General features: G+C 26.9%; 3 protein-coding genes across 3 annotated transcripts in view; 1 reads left to right on the plus strand and 2 right to left on the minus strand.

Moving 5' to 3' along the window:
* LOC129974882 (uncharacterized protein C19orf47 homolog) overlaps nucleotides 1–10,657 on the minus strand; it is a 17,483-nt gene extending 6,826 nt beyond the window's left edge. Inside the window, exons 1-4 of the mRNA XM_056087655.1 lie at nucleotides 10,452–10,657; nucleotides 6,738–6,940; nucleotides 5,563–5,614; nucleotides 443–523 (exon numbers count right to left, since the gene is read on the minus strand). Of these exons, the coding sequence (XP_055943630.1) occupies nucleotides 443–523; nucleotides 5,563–5,614; nucleotides 6,738–6,940; nucleotides 10,452–10,467 (352 nt within the window). The 5' untranslated portion in view covers nucleotides 10,468–10,657. The remainder of the gene's footprint in view (nucleotides 1–442; nucleotides 524–5,562; nucleotides 5,615–6,737; nucleotides 6,941–10,451) is intronic.
* Nucleotides 10,658–10,729: 72 nt separating this feature from the next.
* LOC129974883 (post-GPI attachment to proteins factor 2-like) lies at nucleotides 10,730–12,916 on the plus strand. Its single transcript, XM_056087657.1, has one exon. The coding sequence runs from the start codon at nucleotides 11,007–11,009 to the stop codon at nucleotides 11,721–11,723; it is 717 nt and encodes a 238-aa protein (XP_055943632.1). The 5' UTR covers nucleotides 10,730–11,006; the 3' UTR covers nucleotides 11,724–12,916.
* A 4,539-nt stretch (nucleotides 12,917–17,455) lies between these two features.
* Nucleotides 17,456–26,368, minus strand: part of LOC129975109 (proteasome activator complex subunit 4-like) — a 68,942-nt gene continuing 60,029 nt past the window's right edge. Inside the window, exons 40-45 of the mRNA XM_056088043.1 lie at nucleotides 25,380–25,456; nucleotides 24,502–24,630; nucleotides 22,865–23,020; nucleotides 22,707–22,781; nucleotides 19,425–19,634; nucleotides 17,456–18,344 (exon numbers count right to left, since the gene is read on the minus strand). Coding sequence (XP_055944018.1) covers nucleotides 18,210–18,344; nucleotides 19,425–19,634; nucleotides 22,707–22,781; nucleotides 22,865–23,020; nucleotides 24,502–24,630; nucleotides 25,380–25,456 — 782 coding nt within the window. The 3' untranslated portion in view covers nucleotides 17,456–18,209. The remainder of the gene's footprint in view (nucleotides 18,345–19,424; nucleotides 19,635–22,706; nucleotides 22,782–22,864; nucleotides 23,021–24,501; nucleotides 24,631–25,379; nucleotides 25,457–26,368) is intronic.

The following is a 26,368-nucleotide window of genomic DNA, read 5'->3' on the forward strand; positions in this document are numbered from 1 at the left end:
TCAACAGCAGAAAATGGCAAATTTTTATTTTTCATAATAGGTAATTTACTCTTTTATTTTGCTTTTCATAATACAATAATTAATAAAGGCATTTTTCAAAGAAAATACTTCATTTTTTAAAACCTCATTTTGAAGTTGACTTCAAATCCACTTGATATTATTTTATAATATGTATTGTGAATATATATTATATATATATATAATATAAAAAAAATTATTACTTCTTATAACAGTATTTAATACATTTCATGGAACTTCCTTAAAGTAAAATTCTATTTTCACTTCTTATAAGTGCTTATTAAATTTTAAATTTCCAAGTAAAGAACTAATAAGTTTATTTACTAATTTAGTTCTATTATTAAACTGAACTTTATCACTAATTATAATTCCTTTATTTATAGCTCTTTCAAAACTACTCTCCCTTAAAAAAAATTGAATTTACCTCTTTCTGACTGACCAACAGGACTTCGAACTGGGGATGGAACAACAGGTCTTGTGTATCGTCCAACCATGCGTTCAGCAACTGAAAGACATCTATATAATTAATGGTGTTTTCAAAAAGTAACTAACTGCTGAAATACAGCTAATTTATTCAAATAATTCTCTCTAAATTAGAGTATAGTAGCCGCCTTTGGCGACCAACCGGTTCACCAATCTTAATGATTGTTAAAATTTTAATAATTTTATGTAATTCCTACTTTAATAGCTTCTTCATCAAAATATTTTAAAGGCCTTCAGTCATAACGTAATATGTATCTCTAATTTTCAGTTTGCTCCGGTAGCATTTATGCTTTAAATTAAAGTGGAAATAATTAATCTGCAATTAATATAATATTTTTACTGAAACAAAGCATTTTTTTATATGATTACTGAAAAAGAGTCACTGAGCATTTAAACCTTATGGGCACTAAAGAATATCTTTCTTAATTTATGTAATATCTCAAGAATTTGCAACAAAATTTTCTCAGATTCATCATGAGCAGATCGATTAATTAACAATGTTTAATTTTAAATGCATAAAACACTAAGAAAATAAACAAAATCGTTTAAAATAATTGGTCGAAGATCGTTAAAAAAATTACTTAAAAAAACGACATACATAAAACTATAAGTATACACAAAAATATATAACTAACATAAATACAATTTAATTACAAAAGCATACAACTAACCTAGCCCTAACCGGATCCAGGAAATAATGAGATAAAAAGAATTCAGAAGGAATCCCACCTCCATCAGGGGTGTTTGTGGGACCCCAAAAAATCCCCTGAAACTTTTACGGACTTACTACCGACATTTTGGAGTTTCGAGAAGGGGGGGGGAGAAATGAAAAATTACGATTATGAAGTATTGAATGACCTAATTATAAAAGTTCAATGAATTACTTTTTTTGCAAAATTAAGACCTTTGAACCCAGGTCACGTGATCGCACATCTGGTCGAACGAAGTCTCTCTCTTTTTTTTTCTGCCGCGCCTACTTGCCGAAAAGAATCCAGAAGAGAATGTCCGAGAACCGGAGGAATGAGTCATAACTCGCAATAAGGAAAGAACAAAAAAGAAGTTTTTTCCCCCTTTTCACGCATTATCACTGCCTTTGGAGAAAGAAAGGAAAAGTTTTCACCACACACACTGACCTTGCGTTTTCTGCTTTCAAAGCAAACAAAATTACCCAGATCAAAATAAATAATTCATTATTATTCCTACTTCCTTTTGAACGACGATCCCCGGAATTTCCGGGTATCGAAGTTCAAAATCCCCGGAATTCCGGGGTTTCCCCGGAGCACAAACACCCCTGCTCCATCCAACATGAAAAGGGCTTGCCCCTGCATAGCGTTGTCCAAACAGCTCATAAAATATTTAACATAAAATGTCTTCCCGGAAATGTTCAAAGTTCATATCGTCTCATAGTTAGTACTTGACGAATCCAGAAAATATTAAGATAAAGAAAATAAGAATTTATAGTAATATTACTCAACATTACACCCACTTGAGACATCCAATAGATTTAAATAAAGCATGAAAAGGAAAACAAAACTGAGTCGGTTTCACTACCTAATAAGTATAAATGAAATATTTCAAAAGAGGATGTAAATTAAGAGGATGTAAAATCTTTAAATACCATTGTCCTTTTGAAAAGAATTCTTACTACTATTCTCATTCTTTGTCATATTCAAATTTAATTAATTTATTTATTATTGTAATATTTCTCTGTAAACAATGTTCTTAATTTTTCCTTGTGGTGGAAGGATATGCAGATTTTTATTATCACCGACTCTCGAGCGGCCAACATATAGTTGCCGTGTGAAAAGCAAGACCTTCGTAAATCTAAGCCAACAACTTTTAAAAATTGGCCTTGAGAATTGTTAATGCTCATACCAAAACTCAGTTTAACTGGAAATTGAATTCTTTTAAACTGGAATGGGACATCTGACGGTATATGAGGAATCGTGGGATAAAGACATCCTTCCCAGCTAATTGGCCTGTAGATGTTGCTTCAATAACATTTGGCATCAATTTCTTCACAATTAGTCTTGTTCCATTACAAAGAGTTGAGGGTCTAAATTTCTCAAAAGCCTTATACGTGCACCAATCTTTAACTCTAATTTGTGTGTTGGTACACCAGATGGTTCCAATGAATTCAAAAATTCTGTTGGATAATTAATTGCCTGATTTATTTCAATTACGGTGACAAAAGATTTGAATTTCACCTGGTAATTTCCTTAATAGATGGTAATTTATTGTCTTAACTCCCTCATTCGTTGGAGAAAGAATAGCTCTTTCACATAGCCAGTTAATATCACGAAAATTATTTTCGATATTATAATAGTTCAATATTATATATAGTAAATACTCTATCTTGAAGATCTTCCATTGTTGCTACTATGTTACCAATATCTGTCAACGCTATCAATAGTCATAGTTCCATTACTGAGATGAAGTAGATTCTGAGCGAATTGCTCAGTGGAAGTGTCAACTGTAAGAAGAATTCTCATGTTCGTTTTCAATCCAAATCTTTGAACATTTTTCCAAATATAAAATGCTTTTATTGATTTCATCTGCTTTTTTTCCTGGTGGAATAACAGGCAAAGTTTGGCGAAAATCACCAGATAAAACAAAAGTTACACCACCCATGTACTCGTTATTCTGAAAAATATCTTGCATAGTTGTATTAAGATCTTCCAATGCTAACTTATGTGCAATTGTACATTCATCCCATACAATTAATTTACACTTCTTAAGCAATTTTGCTCTATCTGAACTTCTTGAGATGTTACATACTGGATTTTCAACAAACGATAAATTTATTGGTAATTTGAAGACTGAATGAGCTTTTATTCTGCCCGTCAAGAGAGTTGCAGCAATGCCAGAGGAAGCTACTGCAAGAGCAATTAGATTCTTTTGTCTAATTTTTGCTAATAAAAGATTAATTAGGTACGTTTTACCTGTTCCACCTGGAGCATCCAAAAAGAATATACCACCAGTTTCTGTAAAAACTGCAGATGTAATTTTTTCAAAAGCAAGTCTTTGATCTTCAGTCAGATTAGCTTCGTGTTTGTTTCAATATATGATGTTAGTTGATGAATGTTGTATCATGTCTCTCTTATTATTTCATAATTTAAACTGTTATTGATATCACAATATACTTCTGGAAGTCCAAACGCTTTTAAATCTATACCTCCCAATGCTTTAATTTTATCTTCAAGAAAAAGTAAATTCTATTAAATATTTCATTATTGTAATCTAAATCCATATTATTAACTGTAATTCTTGTTTTATGCATGGCAGAACATGGCAATCAGCCGGTTTGCCAATCTTAATGCTCGTTAAAATTTTAATAATTAAATATTTTATGGAACTCCCATTTTAATTGTTTCTTTATTAAAATATTTTAAAACTTCAAATTTTAATTCATATAATTCACTCATAATATTACAAAGGCCTTCAGCCATAACATAATATGTATCTCTCTAATTTTCTGTTAGCTCCCGTAGAATTTATGCTTTAAATTAAAGTGGAAATGATTAAACTGCAAATAATATAATAATTTTTTTTATTGAGACGAAGCATTTTTTTAAATATGAGTACTAAAAACAGAATCTGTGTATTTAAATCTTATGGGTACTAAAGAATATTTTTCTTAATTTATATAATATCCCAAGAAGTTTTCAACAAATTTTTCACAGATTCATCATGAACAGATTGATTAATTAACAATGTTTAGTTTTAAATGCATCAAACACAAATTAAACAGAATCGTTTGAAATAATCTGTCGAAAACATATTAAGCCTTCAAAACCAAGTCCGCATCCGTTATCAACAATCAGAACACAATGCGCAGGCATGAATTTTCAACACCAATTTGGGGTAACGCTATGCAGATTAGAAATTTTTAATTTCCTTTATTCTGTTTTATTTTAATTCAAAAGTACTTCAGAATGAATCTGAAAGATTGATTAATTAACAATGTTTAACTTTAAATGCATCAAGCCTTAAGAAAATAAACAGAATCCTTTGAAATAATCTGCCGAAAATTTCTTAAGCACTATGCTCTTTAGCGTGGGGAAAAAAAAACAAAACTGAAGCCTTACTCATTTGGCAGTGGGGAAATGGAAAGATTTTTTTTGGCGGGAAAGTTAGTTTTTAATTAATAATTAAAATTCTAATTAAAAATTCGAAGAAAGGGAGCCCAGGTGCACATTCCCGACCTCCAAGGTATGCATAAGCCAAATTTGGTAGCTTTAGGTCGAACGGTCCGGCCTATAGAGCGCCAACACACACACAGATTGAGCTTTATATAAGTATAGATAGAAGGATAGAAAAAGAATTAACTATTTTAAATCCACAATTTGTGATGAAGAAAAATAAAAACTAAAAAGACCCCCCCCCCCACACACACACTTTTTGAGTTGAGAATTGGCAAGTTATTAAGTGATCAATTTATTTTTTTAAATCCTTTTTTAATATTTTTTTTATTTAAGTATGTAAAATTATAAAATTAAAAAAATGGGTGAAAAATGTCGAGAATTGGATTTTTTTTCTTTTTAAGGTGGAGGGGAGGGAACTTTGAATAGGGCAATTAAATACTTGTATAGAATCATTAAAATCTCTTCTATAAAGGGATATTAAATTTAATCACTTTTTATGACACCACACATCCCACTTGTTCTGCTATAGCGCGTTCTCTTCTACAGGCATATTGCACAAGGTTGTGGCAGCCTAACTAAGAATCAGTATTTCCAGAATTCCAATACAAATGAATGCTATGAGCTTATAATTATCAAGAAAGCAAGGGTTTTTTTTTTTTTTTTTTTTTAAATAAATTCTTTTTTTCTGCAAACTTTTTTTTTCCCACAACAGAAAAATATTTTAATGAATTATTACTTTCAATTTAATACACAAATTAATTCTGATGCTTTAAGTACAGGAATAGTTTATCAGAGTTAATACTTTTAGCTGGTATATATTTTCAACAGCTGATTAATGAGAGTTAGATTTATTGGAGATAATGATAATTCATTCTAAAAGATAGGAGGGGGGGGGGGAGAACATTAAAAATCTTACCAGTATTTTTGCTCACAGTGGCAGTATGCCCAATCATTCTCTCTTTGGCTAACTAAAATTTTGAAAAAAAAAGGTAATTAATTACACATAATCACAGTTTGCTATATTAAAATTCATGAAAAATGAATGAATTAGAAATGAATTGAAATAGAATGTTATAATATACCAACATGGATTCTGGTGAGTGCATACCTAGCTTTATGAATGACATAATACTGTTCATACTTATATGATAGTTTCACCCAAAAGTGATATTCTTTTAATCAAGTGATGAGCATTTAATTCACCCCCCAAGCATATAATCTAAATATTAACATCAAAATATTCTTACAAAGCCTTCTTTTAGTTGTAATTTGCTTTAGTTTAAAAAATACATTTGAATAAAACTGATGATGAATGTTCTAATAATAACCTCCATGTTATGAATTTTAAAATATGATTACGAAAAAAACAGAGCTTTAACATTTTCTTTTTAACAATAAAAATTACCACATTAAATTAAAGCAGTGACTTTTCCTTTAAAGTTTATAGCTGAAAACAGAACTCTACAGATCGATTAAAATTAGGATAACTCAATGCATTGTGGCCAGCGATTAGATTTAGCTGTTTGATTTTCCCAGTAATTTCTAAGTTTCATAAAAAAAATTTCCTGATTTTTTTCTGAAGTATCTAAGATTTTTAGAATGATTTTGCTCCCTTTTCTACCTCATATGTATTGCACATTACTGTCTTAATAATATACAACAAAATAGCATTCAACTCTAACTAAAATCAATATAATAAAAAAATTTTAATCTTTAATTTTTAGATTTTTGTAAACATACTAATCGAGATATACTAGAACAAGTGTGCTCAACTAGAAAGATTTTTCTTGGAATTGACAGATTTATTCATGTAAGATGAAATAAAAAATCACATTCACACAGGCAGTGTACTTAAGAATATTTTCTTCTAATAGGATCTTTCCTATTTATATTGGTTACCGACATCCAAATCAAGACTAAACAATAATTCCAATAATAGAAAAAAAAAAAAAAAATCATTTATAAACATACATTGATTTTTCTGTGTTTATTTTATATTTCACACAATGAATAAGCATTTCCATTGCTGAAAAGTTTATATAGCAAAAATTTTATAAAATAAACTCTTTTTGAAGATTATAAGATTCTTACTTGGTTGTGAAACTCTTTAGCATACTTTAGTATGGCAATAACATCTCCCATTACTTTGATGCCCATATCATATAAATATTCTTTAGATAAGTCCAAAAGCATGTCCACTTGAATGCGATTATCAAAGAAAATGATTGCATAATTAGCAGCAACATTTGATGGAAGTCCAGCTTTACGAAAAAACTGAATCCACTGAGAAGTATCTAAAATAAAATAAATACTAAAATATGAGCTGTAAAAGAAATTTTTAATTTAAATATATATATTTTAACAACTACATCAATAAAATGGATGGTTTCTTTTTTAACGTTTTTAAAATATCAACTTTTATGTACTTTAAAATTTTACAAGTATAATTAGCTACACTATTAATAGGGGGAAGTCGAGATGAATGAGGCAGATTTCACAATTTTTTTTTTTCATTCACTAGTTTAGAAATACAAAACAAATTTACAAAAACAGCAAAATACAAACAATTAGCTTTTATTTACATAGTTAAAAAAAAGTAACATTTTTGTTACGTCTCTCTTATATGAGGGAGATATAGAACTCATATAAGAGAGGAATGGGACAAGGATTGAGAAAACTAAAATGAATAAATATTGTATTTTGATATCTTTTTCATTAAATGATTTATAAAAATCTTCATTGGTGCTACCACACCTTGAAAACTTTCATTTTCTTTTATAATAATTTTCATTGACTGTAAAATGTTATTATTTAATGCATTTTTTTTCTCAACCTGGATGCTTTTTCTTCCATATTTGTGGCATCTTTTTAATAAAAAAATATAAAACCAGCAATTTTTTTAAAATGTAGAGTAACAATAGCTTTAATAAACTTTCAGAACGTAGTTTCATCTTTTCATTACTTAATATTTATTGTAATGTCTATTACATTATTATATTTACAGTAAAATTTCCATTCACTGAAATTAAGTGGTAAATATGATTTCAGGTGGAAAATGATTTTTTTATGGGAAATGATACAGAATGAACTACAATATGTACTATACTTTATATGATACAATTATTAAAAAAAAATTAGGAATAACAAAACATGCTGGTGCTCTTAAGTAAATTTTTAAAAAAGAGTGAAATTTTATTTTATGCTTGTTTTGGTTAATGAAACTTCATCTTTTTTTTAATATTGTTGTAAATTACTACTTTGTATTATTTGAAATATATATATAACATAAAAAAATACTAATTTATATATTTTAATAAATTTAAAATCATCAATTTACTATTACACTGAACCTCCCCCTCCCCAACTACTTTCATTAAGCAATATTAAGAAAAATTAAAAATTTTAATCATTAGCATATTAAGCTATTTAGAAAATGTACTGAAATGTAAGAGAGCATATCCTAATCTCCCTCTGCAAAATTCAAAACATCACATAAGATCTTTGAAGTCTATGTGAGGTTGTTCCGGGATACTTTTGGCCCAGACTTCATGCTTATGGATGAAAACGCGCTTCCACACAGAGAACAGATCGTTGATGATTTTCTTGAGGAAGAGGATATTCGACGTATGTATTGGCCCTCAAGGACAGCTTAACTTGGCTGTTTATAAATATTATATCTTTGAGTTTATTATACACATATAAAATATTGTTATTTTTCAAATAAGAATATATATAATATTTTACAAATAATCATTGAAAAAAATGGGAATTTGTATTAACTTCTGAGGCAAAAAAAAAAAAAAAAAAAAGAGGAGAAACTGGAAATAGATTCTGATTTTTTATTTAGACATAAATACAGCTGTTCCATACCTCCCAACTCTCCCCTATAGAATATAGTGAAAAACAATAAAAGAATCTATATTTTCATCTCACAGTTTTGCACTGTCAATATTAAAATAATAAGCTATCTTGAATTGTTAGCAGTAAGAAGAGATATAATTTAATTAACATTGAACACATTCACAACTAACATTTAACTTGTCACTAAGCATGCTAAAATAAAATATGCTAAACATACTAAAATAAAATTCATTGCACTGACATAACCTAGCAGGTTTCCTTTTTTTTTTTAAAAACTTAGTTTTTTTTTTTTTTTTTTGATAAAGACTTTTTTAAATGTTTAAAACTGTAAGTTTAAGGGAAAACTATTGCCAAATAATAAAGATTTAAAATTATTTTTAAAAATTATCCTTGAAATAATACACAAAAATATACTGCTTTTATAATCCAAATGTAGTTTAAAGAAACTAAATGAGTAAGATTTTAATTATGTAATAGAATAATGATGCAGTAGAAAATGAAAAATACACTTTAAGTCTTAATTCAAAGTTTTTAATAAGAAAAAAAAAATCAAATGCAGCATTTCTTATTTTATTTTCATTTATAAAATCACTTCTATTAGATCAAGATTCTACTTTCCTTCAATCTTTGATTTTAATCAATTGCTTCATATCTGTCAATTCACATCTACATATTTTATTCACTTTTAGCTTTTTCATAAGTGAACAAAAAAAAAAAAAAAAAAAAAAAAACACACAGCCAATAGAATAACTTGCTTCTAATAATGATTCCTAATGGATTTTACCCAAATTCTATCAATTTTCAAATACTGAATAATATATACTATGTTTTGCAGTAACAGAAAAGGCTTTCTCACTTATTCTGATTCCCTTTCTCAGCTTTCCATTTCCATACATCTTCTGTTAGATGGTAGAAGGTTAAGAATATTAATTAAAAAACTATTGTGACAGATTAAGAATATCCATTAAAAAAACTACAATGAAAGTAAATTCAATTCAAGTTGAAAGTTTTTTTTTTTTGCATTTTAGATTAAAATGCTTGGTAAAACAAATATTCCATTCTTTTACTAGGCTCAAGAAATATTCAAATGAAGAGAATGGCAATACATTTTTCAACAAGTATATATCAATATTATATGTTTAAGTAAAATATGTTTAAAAATAATTATGATCTTTTTTATCCCTTTATTAACCACATTAAATATCTCCTAGATTATGTTATTCATTTTTTGTTACTTCCTTCTACTTTTAACCCATTATAAAATGATTTTTTCCCCCCTTCAAAGAATTTTCATGTGCACTAACTAGGACTATTAATTACAGTCGTAAAGGAAATATAATCAGAACCAGAATGGACATAAAAGATATTTTTATATCTATGAGATACACTGCAATAATTTATACGCGAAGATTAAAGCAGGATTATTTTATGAATTATTACGAAAGAACAAATAACGAATCATTAACAGCTCTAAGATGAAAATGCTTGTCTCTCAAATTCGAGGCAGAAACAACGTTTTAAATTGAATTAATTAAATTCTGAGGTCAACTTATAACATTAATCATCAAATTAAGCAAAAATAAAAATGCTTCATAAATAGGGATATCTTCCATGTTGTTTTTGACACCGGAATCTAATTCGGTTATTCAAAGACGTTTCATTGGAAATAAAAATTTATAGATTATTTCTTAAAAATAAAATTGAATTATTGGACTGAAACATATATATGGCATATTTATATTTTATTATTTCAAAATTTATTTTATCATTCATTTAGAAAACATACTCGTAATGTCAGAGCAAAACACGTCAAAACAATACTTTATATATATAAAAAAAATGCAAAATTATTAATTGTTGCGGACATTCAGCTATTTACTGAATTTTTAGTTTTTCTTAATACACTGATACAGTTGTAAATAATTAAAATACTTTTAAACTCACCCATTGTTTTCGACATGATGCAAAATTTCAATCTTACAAATGACCACAAAAACAGTTAGAAAAAAAGATTTATTGTACACCAAAACAAATTATGAAACAATATATTTTAAAAACTAGTTTGAAAAGATTAAAATATAACTAATACAAAAACTTTACATTTTACCACACCATCTAAAATACAAACAAAACGAAAATATTTCGTGGAATATGATAGTTCATAACTGATGCCAACCACTGTTTAAAAAAATTGAATATAAAATTCAGCGATTATAACGAAGGAAGAGTGTTATGTGTGTTTTAGAAAAATGTTATATTTTTCTGATTTATTAAATCTTAGAATAAATAATGCGTTAATACCATTTATTAGAATTTATCTGAAAATAATATATAAAGAAATGAAATTTTCGCCATAATACATGCCTTAGCAACGTCAACAAAGTAAACAAACCGGCTTTAAAATTGTCAACAATGCAAGGTCCATCCATGGATAAATGGATACGAGTCAATTCCTGCAATCTCGAAAAAATTAAAATCCTAATTTAATGTTTAATTATCATGGGTTATCTTGTTAAAATTCCTTTTCGATTAATCTGGATGATAGTTGCTTCGTGTCCTCTTCTAGCCTTCTTTTTCTGTGTAAGTTGGTCATTATTAGCAAATTTTGAAGAATCAACGAAAACACATTGTAATGTTCCTAATTATTTACCTTCCATAAGTACTGCTGTTGGAGCCTTTAATCCACAGAAATATGTATGGCGCATCGGAATAGCCTTCCACTGCACTCCGAGATTCCTGGTTACTTTAATGTATTACAATTATTTTCGAAACAATTTGCTTTCAGAATCAAAGTGGCAATCAGTTGTTCGGATACTTTTTTACTTTCAGATATCAGAAATACTTAGTTTAGTCGGATTATCATATATATCATCATCTGAAGATTTTGATACCCACAAAAAACTATTTGTCACATTTCTCATCACTGCAATTGTGTCAATGTCACTAGTTTATACCTTAATTAAATTTGGGGTAAAAAATATGCAATCTAGGCTAGAACGAAAATCAGTTCATTTAAAGTTAGTTCTGCTGAATGTCAATTGTTTTGCATTTGTTTTGTCTATGTATTTTTATATGAGGCATAATTGGTATTGTGAACCAGGAATGTATACACTATTTGCATTTGCTGAATATATTGTTGTATTATCGAACATTGGTTATCATTTAACAAGTATGTGGGATTTCTCAAATCAGTTCATTATTGTAGCCACTGCTTGATCTGTATTTTTTTTAACCATATATAATGGGATTTAAGATTATGGTGTGGTTGCCAGTTTATCACTAAAGGTGATAATCTTGATTTCTTATGACAGCACTATAATCTTAAGAATTTCCTATTTATTTAATTTTGAAATCAAGAATCACTTGAAAGTGAAATTCTCAAATAATGCTTTATTTATTTAATTTTTATGAGGTATATTAAGATCTATGTTATGAATTTTTATTATGGGTATGTTCTTTTTTATTCAGTTTTATCTCACAATTGAATAGAATTGTAGAGGGGACAGGCAAATTAAATTGTAACGGATGTTTTGTTTCCGATAGTGAAACATTTTTCATTTAATGTTTCGATATGACCGGAATTTAACCCCTTGCTTGACGCAATTTTCAAAAATAGCCAACAACGGTCTTACGAAATGTTCAAAAGCAAGGGAGCAGATGTCCAATCATAGTGCATAATAAAGATTGCCAGCTTTGGCGAAGAAGGGGGTTAAACTCCGGTTCACCCAATGTTTCTTTTATAAATTAATGTAGATTTACTTGATATGATATTTTTTATATAATTTTATTTTATTACTGCTTATTTTTAGTATTTTAGAAACTGCTAAATTTTAAGGTATGCCTCTGATTGAACAAATATAAACCATTGATTTAGCAGTCTTCATTGAATAAAAATGTATATATAAAATAATGAATTGTGTTATAATAATAAATGTTTGATTTTGCATTATAAACAATATTTCAAATATATTTGTAACTTTGACTATGTAAATGTTATATTAAAGGTGTCCCAAATTGCTGTTCCAAAATCAAAATTTTTCTTAAAGGAGAAAAGTTCTACTACTGCAAGATCATTAGTTCAATCCTATGGGACTTGGACTGCTTTAAACTGTTCTATTTGATTGACTTAGTAGTTTTGGACATTTAAATAAATTTTAGGAGGATAAGATAGAAAGTTCGTAGCAAACAATATGAATGTTTTCCCATGAAGACTTGTCCATGTTTGATTTGCAATTTCATCAAATCTCTCTATCTCTTTGAGTGACACAGAAGACAATAATAAGATGAAGCAATGTCAGTAGAAAGGAAGGGATCTAAATTGTGGTTTTTATATATTTTGTTACAATTATTTTAAGGTATTTTTTTGCTTGCTTTTATGCATAAGATATCACTTTTTAAATTTCTTTAGTAGCAAAAAAAATTTCAAAAAAAAAAAAAAAAAAAAAAAAACAAGAGAAGTTGAAATAACATAAAACCTGCACTTAAGATTACTTAATAAAATATCAAAATAAAGTAAAATTTGCTGTATTTAATTTTGAAAAAAGGCTATTATGTTGTCAAAAGCTTTTTTTTTTTAAAAAAAATTAGAAACCAGTTTAGGTATATTTGTAGATAAATGACAAATAATCTTATTGTATTTAACTTATTTTATTAGTAAAAAATTTACTATTATATGTAAAAATTAAACTAACTAATTGTACTAATTCATTTAATATTTAACATAACATATACTCATAAAAGTATTTACAAAATCTTAAATTTGTCTTATTAATCTAAAAAATGTCAGAATTACATAAAAATATCTTGTAGATTCAATTTTATAAATAAATGCTCTTTAGGGATATCTTTACTGAATTAGTTCTTGCAAAGTTAAATGCACTTATGAAGGAAAAACATTTTTTGTAATTTAAATCTTTTATATTTTTGTTTAATATCTTATTTTAAAGTTGAAGATATATTATGAAATATTAAATTATTGATACATCTTATTAGCAGAATAATAAATTTCAATAATAAAATTTTTAGACTTTTCATTTGGATTGAAAACCAGAAAAACTATATTTAATGCTATTTATGTTTACAAAATGAATGCAAAATATGGTTCATAAGTTCCTGTTTGCTTAGTGGTGATGCTTTGCGCTCCTAATGCACAGGTCCACAGTTCAATGCTCGGGCTGGACAAGGTCGACTCAACCTTTCATCCCTTCAGTGGGTTGATAAACTGAGGACCAAGCATGCTTGGGAACTAAACATTTTGGGTTTCATGTTAGGCTGACCATCTAACCGGAGTATATGCCTTGCACTCCAGGGCCCTGGGTCAAGAAAGCAGATATGGGCACTGTAGGCCTTGGCCCACATGGGCTGTTGTGCCACTGAGTTTAGTTTTATGGTTCATTAGTTTTGCAAAAGAAATAATAACAAAATACCCATTTTTATTTTTATATATAAAAATAGCATTGCCATTTTAGATTTTTATTTATATTCTCTGATTGTTTAAAGATTCCATATTTTTGAAAATAATTTATACTCTTATCTTTACGAAATTTTCTATGAAAAAATAATAAATTCATGAATTTTTATTAAAAAAACATTCAGATATTGCACATTTAAATATACATAGCTGACTGATAAAAATTATATCCACAAATTTTCTATTCTTTCTTTACTTTTTATAATATTTATTTTCACTCAAAACTTTTTGTTTTTTTTCTAGTTTAGAAACAAACTTATTGATACTCCCTTGAAATGAAATTCTTGGAAATTTAAAAATCATTAGAAATAAATTTTCAAATTGGTAAAGAATAAATAAATAATTTTTCTTTTTTATAGATCTCATAAAATTTTATCTCAAGAATTTTCAAAGTAATGAATATGTTTTATTTTAACATGCATTTTTGATTATTTGTCTAACAATTAAGGATGTTTAAAAAAATGTGCATTTTTTAAAAACAGAAAAAAAAAGTTACTTTAAAAAACATTAAATATGAGCATTTCATTTTTTCTCCATTAAGTAAGAATCTACAATGTCCTGAAAGCTAAATTTATATTTCTATAAAGACTAAGAATTATATGGATAAATATAACAGTTTTCTTCATCATATTATACATTACTTAACCAAATATTAAAAAAATATATTGATTTGCTTTTTATATTAACATTTAGGTTTAGATGAAATATCAAAAACTTGATGTTGATGTCATAAGATGAATTTTTATGTTTTACACAAGCAGTACCTAAAAAGATATACATTATGCAATTCATAAAATAAAATATCCCTTATTAATAAAATGTTTCATCTCTACTAATATTAAAGATTAATGTGTTTGTGCTGGCACTCTATAGGACAGACCATTTAACCTAGAACTAACCAAATTTAGCATATACAAATTTTGGAAGATAGAAATGTACTTTTAATTATCATCAATTAATACCTTGTTTTTAATATAATAATAAACTAAAAAAAAAAAAATAAGTGAAAAAATTTTAGAATCTTTTGTTTAAATTACAAATGTTAAGATAATTAAGCCGAAAAATATTTGTGTTTCTATTATAATCGTGCCTGTTCCTACATATATGCAAGATTCTTAAAGATCTGATGTGATACATTCAGATATTTTATAACTTGTAATTGCATATTATTAAAATATATTTTATTTTGAATATAACATAGTTCTATAAAAATCTATTACTTTATTAGCTATTATTATATTCTGAATTGATTGTACAAATTCTGTATTATGGAATATTGCCGTTTAATCCTGTGTGAAACAAATTCCTTGTTATTTATATCTATATATTTGTTTGTAAGTGTCTAAAAATCTGTGATAAACTTTTATGTGCCTTAATTCTCTAGTGAAAAGCATTTTTTTTAATTGCTCAAGATATCTTCATATTAAAATGACTAGGTAATTACTAAGATTTACTTTTCTGTTGTGGTGCATTACTTCTTCAGTTTTGTTAAGCAAGTTTATTATACACAAAAGATTTTCCTATAAATTTTTTAGCATGAAATAGAAACTTTATAGAAAAAGATGTTTGAGGTAAACTTTAAATGATCTGTAATATAAAAAAAATTACTTACTGCTATTATAATTAAAGAGGTAAATTGTGCACACATATATATATACCTATCTTTAAATAAATTCTGTTAAAAAGATCAGTTTACTCAAAAGTTTGAATAATTATTTTCTTACTGATAAATTATATTATTGCTTTCAGAATAATTCTTAATTGATGCAGACAAATATGTCATTGATTAATTTTAAGAATTAATGATATTTCATACATAGCAGGTAGGTATGTGAGCACTGAAGCTCAATAACATATATAATATTGAATTAATCAGATTACTGAAACACTTATGATAGGCTCTATTTGGAATAGCCTTCAGTTCCTTTTGAATTAATGAAAAAAAATATTTGAAATATAACACTTGCATACATTTTCTTATTTATGCTATAATTAGGAGTAAATGAGAATAAGTTCAAACCCACAGTCTAGAAAGTAGTAGTTCTTAGCTAAAATTTATCTATAGCAGAATACTGTCTTCCAAATTATGTTTTCATATCTCTCATTTCACCTCACCTTCTTCCTCAGTAAAATGTCTTATCACATACAAGGGTTTGAAAAAAGTCTTTTCCATAAGCGCATAAAGAATTCCATTGTTCAATTTTCTTCCATGATTTTGATATAATATATTTAGAAATAAAAATATCTAAGATATAAGAGGGATTTAAAAAAAATATGTTCTGCTTTTTTTATGATAAAAAATAAATTGCAAGATTTCAATCCAACCATTAATCATGTTATTGTTCTTTCTGATAATCTATTACACAATCCATTTCTGAATTATTATTGTCAAGAAAAGAGACACAACCTACTGTTCTATCCAAAGAAGTTGCAACAAAATGACAAATGAATATAAAAAATACTTCTCAAGTTACCGAACCCAAAGAAAATATAAAACCTTCACTATCATTCTAAGACATCTCTTAGCAGCATTTCAAATTAAATAAATATACATGGCAATGAGCAAAATAGAACAGAACATGCACTCTTTTTAAGCTTACATAGTATACAAGCAAAAACTGAAGTGATTGGTATTAGAGCCATCTTTAGTTGATTGGACAGTTGTTCTGAGTAGAGTCCCAGACTTGAGTGCTGCAAGGACATATTTAAATCTTCTTCAAATTAAAATCAAATATTGTTTTAGTTTCAAAATTTTGATATTAGACTTTTCCTTCCTGCTTTTAAATTCGTATGTAGACTAATGTTATATTTTTTATAGACTCTTTATGTTTCAGAATGCTTCAGGAATAAAGCATTTTTGAAGTACATAACCTTGGCAAATATTCCTGATTGCAATTTGTACAATACGAAAAATATTATAATACTAAGTTTTATTTGCATAGAAAAATATTGCATTGACACTTGTCTGCCAGCAAGAGACCAAGTGGATGGCCTTGTTTCATAAAGTGTTTTGAGGATTTTCAATTTGTAAACATTTCCATCACAGCATTCCCCCGAATTTGGAGCCTTGCCCTTGCCTAATTAACGAGTTTACTGAATCATTACAATTTTTCACAAATTCTAGATATTGGCATTATTGATTCGAGATTTTTTAAGACAATTTCTAATCAGATTCTAATACTTTCTGTATTCTCCGATGATTACGAATATTTTAGAAATGCGTTTAAATATATTAAACCATAAGCTATTTTATGAACTGACCACAATATTCACTAGAAAAGTCATATAAGAAAGGAGCCATAGAAGTATTTGTAAAATTTTAATATCAAAAATTTCCCAGACAAACACATACAACAATATTTACAACAATTTTATTAAAACAATGAGTTAAAAAAATGTGTTGATAAAACAGTAGTCATGAAACATCAGTCTTTCAAAATAGTTATGAAAAAGCTTATACCACAAAATAAACTGTAGACGTTCATATTTTAAATAAATAAAAGAATATCTTATAGAGAATAATTAAACCATAAACCAAGCAGTTAGGGAAAAAAAAAAAAGTATATAAGATACTATTTCCATTTTTTTTTTCAAAAGTCAGGCTATTGTACTTTATATTTTGCATTAAAAATAAAAGCCAAACATCTTATGAATAAGAATTTTTGCAAAATTAATCATACGAAATAGAAAAATAAACTAATGAAGGTCACCATAGAGGTATTATACAAATATCTGTGCATATAGTGCCATTGAGTATTAGTAATACTTGAAAGATGGAAATAAAGAAAAATTGCATAATATTTATGGAGTTAATAATATATACACCTAAAAAAATTCGAATGGCATCTATAAATATTTGTTAATTATCAATATTTAAAAAAATTTTACCTTCTTGATAAAAGAAATGCAAATGATTCTACTAATTTTATCATCAACAAATGGTAATAAAAATAATAATTTTAAAAATGTACTTTTGATTCAACAAAAAAACATTTATAAGGGAAGTTATCCCTATTCCCCTTTTATAAGTAATTTTTTCAAAAGAACCAATAAAATAAAAATAAAGTGCGATTATAGGCACAAATAAGAGCAAGAGCAATACCCTTCACACTTATTAAGACAGTATATATTTAGAATTATAAGAAACTGACCACAAGAATATTTCATAAGTTATAATAAATTTATAATCACATGAAAAAAAATAGTCCTTAAGTGATATGAAATAATACATTTCAGGCATAATAACTAGGTGATACTAATAAGTCAGTTATCACAGCAAGTTGATCATCCGTGAACATAAGTTTGTGGTCTCTCCAGTTATCATGATGTGTTCGTCGAAAACTGGAGAGAGTTTTCTTTATAGTAGCCTACGAAAGACAGAAAGCACCAATTAAATCTTATCTAATAATAGCCAAAATATTTATTTTCAATACTATATCCAAAATTTAAACTATCTAGTTCATAAATTAATAGTAACAAAACCTTATGATACTTACAAATCAAAGATGTTATGCTGAAATTTAAAATTAATATAGACAATCATCATCACAATTTAATAAGGCCATTATGAGATATCCTCTTGTTTGTTTCATAATGACTAGAATAACCAAAAAATTGCCAAATCAAAAAGATGACTGTATTATTAATTCCTTCCCCTTTATAAGTAAAATAAATAAAAAGTTTAATTTTGAAATTTAAAAAAATCCGATACTTTAACAAATTATATATGTAGAGTGTTTCCCCCCCCACAGGTGTTTATGTCTAGGGGTGCTTTAAATTTAAGAGCTGAATTGCAAAATTAAAAATATTTATTAAAGATTAAAAAAATTAAAATTATTTACAAATTAAGGCAGGAAAATGCTAAAATAAAGTAAACTTTTTGCACTAAAGCTTACAGAAACCTATTAGGGATCTACAAAAAAATTGTTTGCTTCTCTTTCAAGAGCATGAATCTATCTCACAGATCTGAAGCCTCTAATTTTGATTTACTTTCATGAAACAATTCCCATTGGCATGGGCAACTAATTTATTAAAAAGCTGATTTGAACTACCTTTTAGGTGTAGAAAAATATATTTGAAATAGTAAATTTAACATATTAAGCATTGAAGATCAATTATATACTATATATACACATACAAGAAAAAAAAAAAAGATAAGTTAATCAGATTTTTCTATTAATTTAAAATTATACAAAAGTTGTTTGGCTGATTTTATAATTTTTACAATCATACAGGTCTTAAAATTAAAGCTGTAACATCTCCTCTTGTGACACTTTAGAAGTTATCTCATTAAAAAAAAATTATAACCTTTTTTTCTAATATTAATGATATTAATAGAAACATTTCAATCTATTAATATATTATGAAAACATCTGAATTAAGATTAAGCAATTTTAATTAATTTATATATTACAATTGAATTGACAAATTTCAATCAATCAACTTACCGGTATTGGCTGTGGATCATGCAAATGATCACCAAGAAGTACTAAAATATCAGGAAGAAATTCTGGAACATCGTATGGGTAAGCATGTACACATGCACAAAGTCCTAAAATGCCAGCATGTCGCTCCCTCAGATCCTCAGGAGAAATATTTGGGCCATTACCCACAGATAACCTCTTTAATTTTTTCTGAACTTTTTCCTTAAATGTTTTCTAAAAGATTATAATAAATATTTTTAAAAAAAGGAAAATATTAATCCTCTTAATAGAATATCAGTCATTATGATCTATAAATACATGTTAAGAAAACAATATTAAAGTATTTAGAGGATTAAAATATGTATATTTCTAATAAATAGAGCATTTAAACAATATTATTATATATTGCCAATTAAGCAAAAAATTCTATATAAATAAATTATTAACATTAGACTTAATAAATTAAATGGAAATTAATTTACTTAAAACATTAATGTTTTAATGAAAGCATAAGCAGAATTATTTAAGGATCATTAAAATTTTAGCACAACATAGAAGTAAAAATGGTTAATGTATATAAAAATTGATTTAAAAAATTAAAATTAAAAAAAAATTATCATACTTGCTCTCTCTATCACAACTGGGTGTTTAAATGCAAACATTTCAGTAGTATCTGTAGATAATATATATATATATATATATGTATATATATTACTCAAATTTTAAATATTCCTAGGGACACATTTTCTATGTGTGTAATGATTTCCTTGACCTCAAATACCCTAGTGATCTTATTTACTCTCTTTTCCATAATTGATTTTGTGCTTTTTTCTTTCTTTCACTAAATGGCAAGATAGCGTTCTTGAGAAATTGCTATGACAGTGTTTGCTTTGGCTTCTAATGAGCAGTACAGTGACCCTTTAGACATGCAATATACTATGGAATTGACTGGTGAGTAACTAGCCAATTAGATTATTAGTTTGCTAGAAATTGAAGAAAATGATTGATTTCTTGGATTTCTTGTTTTTTGGCAATTAATATTGTCAGGGGCAATTCCGAGTACAGTAGACTCCCGATTATCCGCGGTGCGGATTATCCGCGCCGGCCGCAGAAAGTTTTTTTTTTTTTTTTTTTTGGACTGATTTTTTTCAAAAAGGTGCAGTTTTACAGTTATGCTTTTGTAATTACATTATACATTACAGTATTAAAACAGTACATATGTATTCATTTTTCTGTGCATCCTTGACGCCTCTCGTAAATACAAAGCACTTTTCTGTTTTCATTAACAAAATGCATTTTAGGTCAGTTTTGAGAGATATACTAAAATATTAAGCGTTAGTTAAACATTTCCTGCTGTTTATTTTATGTTTTATTGTACATAAAACGATTTTTCAAAGTTGGAATGACTGTTTTCTTTTTTTCTATACCCGTTTTTAGCTTTTTTCGGATTATCCGCGATTTTTGTTATCCGCGGCGGCCGCGCCACCCAATTCCGCGGATAATCGGGAGTGTACTGTATTATTATCAGCGGCAATTTGTCTATTAGAACTGCAGCATTTCTTACAATTATTTTTAAACTGTTTTTGTCTTTTTTTATACTTCTTTAGTTCACCAAATCGAGAATTTAATCATCGACTAAAATGAAAAAAAAAAAAAAAAAAAAAAGGATGTAGTAGGCACTATAGTACAGTAGACTCCCGATTATCCGTGGGCGGGTTATCCGCGCCTGCCGCACAGTTTTTTTTTTTTTTTTTTTGACTGATTTTTTCAAAAAGGTGCAGTTTTACAGTTATGCTTTTGTAATTACATAATACATTACAGTATTAAAACAGTACATATGTATTAATTTTTCTGTGTATCCTTGACGCCTTTCGTAAATACAAAGCACTTTTTTGTTTTTATTAACAAAATGCATTTTAGGTTAGTTTTGATTGATATACTAAAATAGTAAGCGTTAGTTAAACATTTCCTGCTGTTTATTTTACGTTTTATTGTACATAAAACGATTTTTCAAAGTTGGAATGACTGTTTTCTTTTTTGCTATACCCGTTTTTAGCTTTTTTCGGATTATCCGCGATTTTTGTTATCCGCGGCGGCCGCGCCACCCAATTCCGCGGATAATCGGGAGTGTACTGTATACAAGTCTTGGCATCAAGAGTCTGTGGCTATTTTCCTCTTATTGGGAACTATGGAGAATAATACAAATGTTCTGAATTTATTTCTTATAAATTATGGTTTAAAAAAAAGTCTTGCCCCATAAATAGTTCAGCAATTTATTTAATATTTTGAAGCTCTTTTTTCCTGCATCACACTTCTTCATCACAAAAGAAACTGTCAAATCTACATTATCATTTCAAATTGAAAAGTCTAGTGGTGGGAATATTAGCAACACAAACCCAATTGGAACCAATCTACTCGGAATCTTTATTCTAGAGGTTTACTTTAAAAAATGGACTTACATTAAAACAGTTAAAAAACTGGACAGTTTTTCAACAATATAATAGTTAAGTCTATACCCAATTCTTGCAAATTTCCCACTGATAAACTTTTTTAAAACTCCCAATGATGAAATGTTGAATGGTTTTTGAAAATAAGATTGCAGATATGTGGTATGTTACAATTGAAAAAGAGGGAATGAAAACAGAGAAAGATATTCTGTTAATCAAATTAAAAACAGTATTGTATTTTAAGGCAAAACAAATATTTGGTGACAGCATGTCAATTACTTGTCACTAGTCATGCGTAAAAACAAACTTTGATTACTGAGTGGAAAAACATTTATAAAGTTGGTATAGATTTCCACAATGTTTGAAATCTTCCGATTTCTATGTAAAGATTTAATAATGGGAAATGAAAATATTTCATTTCAACCATATTTGAATTACTGTCTGGCATTTAATCAAATTCTATATCACATAATAAATCTTTAAAAAATAAAAAGTGACAAACCTTTTAAATATCCATTTTATATAAACCTACAATGTTTCCTGTAGCTTTTAATATCAAATTTTGGTTTTCTTTATATGTTTGATTATAAAAAACTAACCTTTTTATTTTTACTTTTTAATCATTATATGATAAAATAATCACATGAAGTTTTTTTGAAATTAAAAAAATTTTTAACTTTTGTTCAGTATAACGCAGCCACTGGCAACCCTTGTATCAATTAACACAAATAACACAATTTGTCTAAATCTATAAAATTAAAAACAATATATAATATACATTAATGTCAAAGATATTCATTATGAACACTAGATGAGTGTATATGGCATGTTAATTAAATCTTAAAATATGTATACTTACCAAAAGTTCATCAGTTATTTTGAAATATTCACAATGAAGAAAACCACAAAGAGTTTCAGATGCAGATTCTCTAACCTGAATAACAAAAATTTAATTAGTCAATTTTAAAAGGAAAAAATCTATCATTTTCCATATACATCATATATTTTCATACATACCTCAATGTTTTCATCTTGTAGCAATTTTAGTACCATATCGTAGATATCTTTAGACCATTTTTCATTACGCATAACAGTGAATAGATTTGAAAATACTATAGTTTGCAAATAACCTGCAGCTGTGACCTTGGAATGCCAAGAATTACCACTTGCAATCTAATTGAAATAAATGTAAATGTTCAGTTTGCGCAATTTTACAATGCAGTGTAAAATATAAGAATGTTTTTTACAATTAAGTAGAAAAATCTGAAAGGAAGAACATATTCTGCAATAATTCAGCATTTAAACTGTTGCTTGATTTGGTTAATGCTGCCAATAATTATTGTAGTTCTTACATAATTTTTTCCAATTACTTAAAAAAATTAAATTATAATTAATTAATTTTTAAAAAAAATTATGATGCATTAGTTTAACATTAAAAAGAATTTAAGCAAATAAAGTTTCAAATTTATATTTAAAAATATTTTCACAGGAAACTAATTTACTGACTCATTTTAAAAAATAAAATTGCAATCGAACACTATAAATTTTCTATACTATCAATATATATGTAATATTATATTCCTTAAAATAATGCTTTGAAAATAATTTATATTATGTAAGAAAATCTAAGAAAAATTGTAGGTTTCCAGACTTTATTTTTCTAGCTGATAAAGAATCCTAAATGAATTACTTTGGAACAAAATTAAAATTATATCATAATATACATTTCAAAATTGTTTCATTGTGTATCATGATATGATTTTGAATTCTATAATAGAAGACTTGAAATACAAAAACAAATTATCTTTAAATATTAAATATAATTAAAATTCCAAACCTCTTTAAAATTTTACTCATTAACCCTAAATTCTTAAGGCATCCAACTAAGTTAAAAATATGAATTTGGATAAAAATTTGCATTTTATTTATATTTATTATTATTATTTGCTGTTTCAAAACATAGGTACATTTTTGTTTCTATTGATATTTTCATTTTGTCTCTATGTTTGTAGAAGACAAGTTATAGCAAACCATTGACATGTAAGTGATGCCTATTTATAAACATTTAAAAATTTTAAATGCATTTTCTGAAGAACAAGTTTTTTTCAAAATGCTATCGTACAAGTATCGTCATTTCTCAAAAATTAATCAAGATATCTTACTGAAATTTAAATTAGTATTCGTTATGTTATGCAGAATGTAACAAACTATGGATTTGATGTTGAATGTTCTAGAAGTGAATATATGGTTGTTTATTATAAATATTGTTAAAAAAATTCCAAAATTTCATAGATGCTTTTGTATATTACACACAAAAATTTTCATTTTCGAATATAATTCTTAGATAAGAGTTAGTTACACTCTAAGATATGTTACACATGTAATGTTACAAAGAAAAAATGTAATCCTAATATTTGAAAATAAATGCTAAAATTTACATCAAAATATGCTCTTTTTTTTGTTAAAAGCTACTTATATATTTAAATCATTTGAAATTTTTGAAAAATCCCCTCCGAATTCAGTCGGATACCTTAAACAAATGACAAAAAAGTGAATTAAACCATTTACATATCCATGTTATTCCATTTTCATTATTTTCCATTATTCATTATTTTTTAAACCATATATTGTCAAATGAAAAATATCATCCATACACTTTGAAGAGTTTTTATCGCAGCATCAATGCTTTCAGCATTTAAGATGGCTTGTCCAAGAATTGCAATTGTTATTTGGCACTCATTCTGAAGTCCTGTATCGGTTGTATCATGCGACATCTGGCAAAGCTGAAAAATAAATCCCAAATATTATAAAATTATAAATGTTAGACAAGTATATTATATAATACAAACACAGATTTTATAACAATAAAGGGATAAGCAAGTATTCTCACAGTTAATCTATCAGATCAGGCCATATGAATCTCGTATATCTATACACATAATATGTCAGTTGCTTTTCATAGCCAAGCAGGTAAAAACAATATTTTGTCTTGTGGTGATTAATGATTTAAAAATTGCTTTACAAATTATCAGATGTAAAAATTCTTTGTCAAGAAAGAATCACTTTAGAAGTTTAAAAAACAACATTGAAATTCAATGTAAATTACAAATTAATTTTTTTTAAAAATCAGCACAGATTGTGGTACTTTTCAAACTATTTTATTTTGTATAGAATATTTTATAGAATCCATAAAATTAACATTTAAAACAAATAACAAAAATTAACATTTAACACAAATAGTACAATAAAGACCATTTTTCAACAAGTTACAACGATGCAGATTCTTGTACAGTTTAATCTAAAGGTTAAAAAAGAAGACTATTGAACAGAAACAGGAAAACTTCCATTAAAAATGAAACATAATCTCAATAACAATTTGGAAATTCAAAATTTTAGGATGGTTCACAATTTCAGATGAATCAAGGATTTATTTGAGATGATTATAAAACAAAGACTACATTTAGAACAATTTTTTTTCAAAGATAAGCAAGAATAAGATTTATACACATGTATATAATAAAAATTACTATACCACTGGAAGAAGACCCATAACATCTGGAGGTGCCGCATAGGGTGTCCTGGAACCATAAAGAGAAATCCATCGGCAGACTAAAAAAAGAAATAGAAATTTATGAAACGATTTCATGTGGAAAGATGAGTACAATGAAACTGCATATGTCAAGCTTCATATATTTAAAAATCTCTATACATCAAACAGTTAAAAAAATCTCGAAATTTCAACAGAAAAACTGTTTTTATTTAGTGAAAAAAAATTGTAAAAAGTATATATATATCGATTGCAGACAAAAAAAAAAAAAAAAAATCATTAATAAGAAAGAATATAACTTAAAAAGCTTCACTGATTTTTACTGCAGTAGAAAATTCTTATTGCAGTTATTTACAAGAAAGAAATAAACTTTGCATACTTGACTTCGACTCTATGAATCTGCTTTCCCTAATTTGGAATGAAATTTTTTATTTTAAATTCGGTTTAGCTTTAGATTTTATTACAGTGAGTATGGTTTGAAATGGAAATCTCTCTTTAGGTATGAAAATATAAAAAGGAGGGTGAAAAATAAGGAACACAAATTAAATGTGATTCAACAGATTCCAAAATTGCATATTATTCCTCGAAAATTAATATATACATAATATTTGATATTTCAGATTATTTTTTTATATAAAAATAAAACATTTAAATTTACAATACTGTTTTTCAAATATTAATATTTTCTATAATACAATTGATGGAAAAAAATGAAGTAATGCATAATACTTTAAATCATTCTCCCTTAAGTTCACTATATTACTGTTAGATTCGTTCAAACACAGTTTTATCTCTTCATAATTTCATCGTTATCATAACTCTACATTAATATAACTGAATTTTCTTGCGTAATGATTTAATGGTGCAAGAAGCAGTTTAGGGTAAGCTGTGCCTGAGAAGGACTTTTCCTCCATTAAGAAAAATTATGTAAAAATACCAGAGCCAAAATACTTCAGTGACATCATAAATATTAG

Source organism: Argiope bruennichi, chromosome 7 (genome assembly GCF_947563725.1).
Source record: "Argiope bruennichi chromosome 7, qqArgBrue1.1, whole genome shotgun sequence".
NCBI classification, from domain to species: Eukaryota; Metazoa; Arthropoda; class Arachnida; order Araneae; family Araneidae; genus Argiope; species Argiope bruennichi.

Bases quoted from the DNA above. Each gene is read 5' to 3' on its own strand.
- LOC129974883 (XM_056087657.1), top strand. From the start codon at position 11,007: ATGGGTTATCTTGTTAAAATTCCTTTTCGATTAATCTGGATGATAGTT.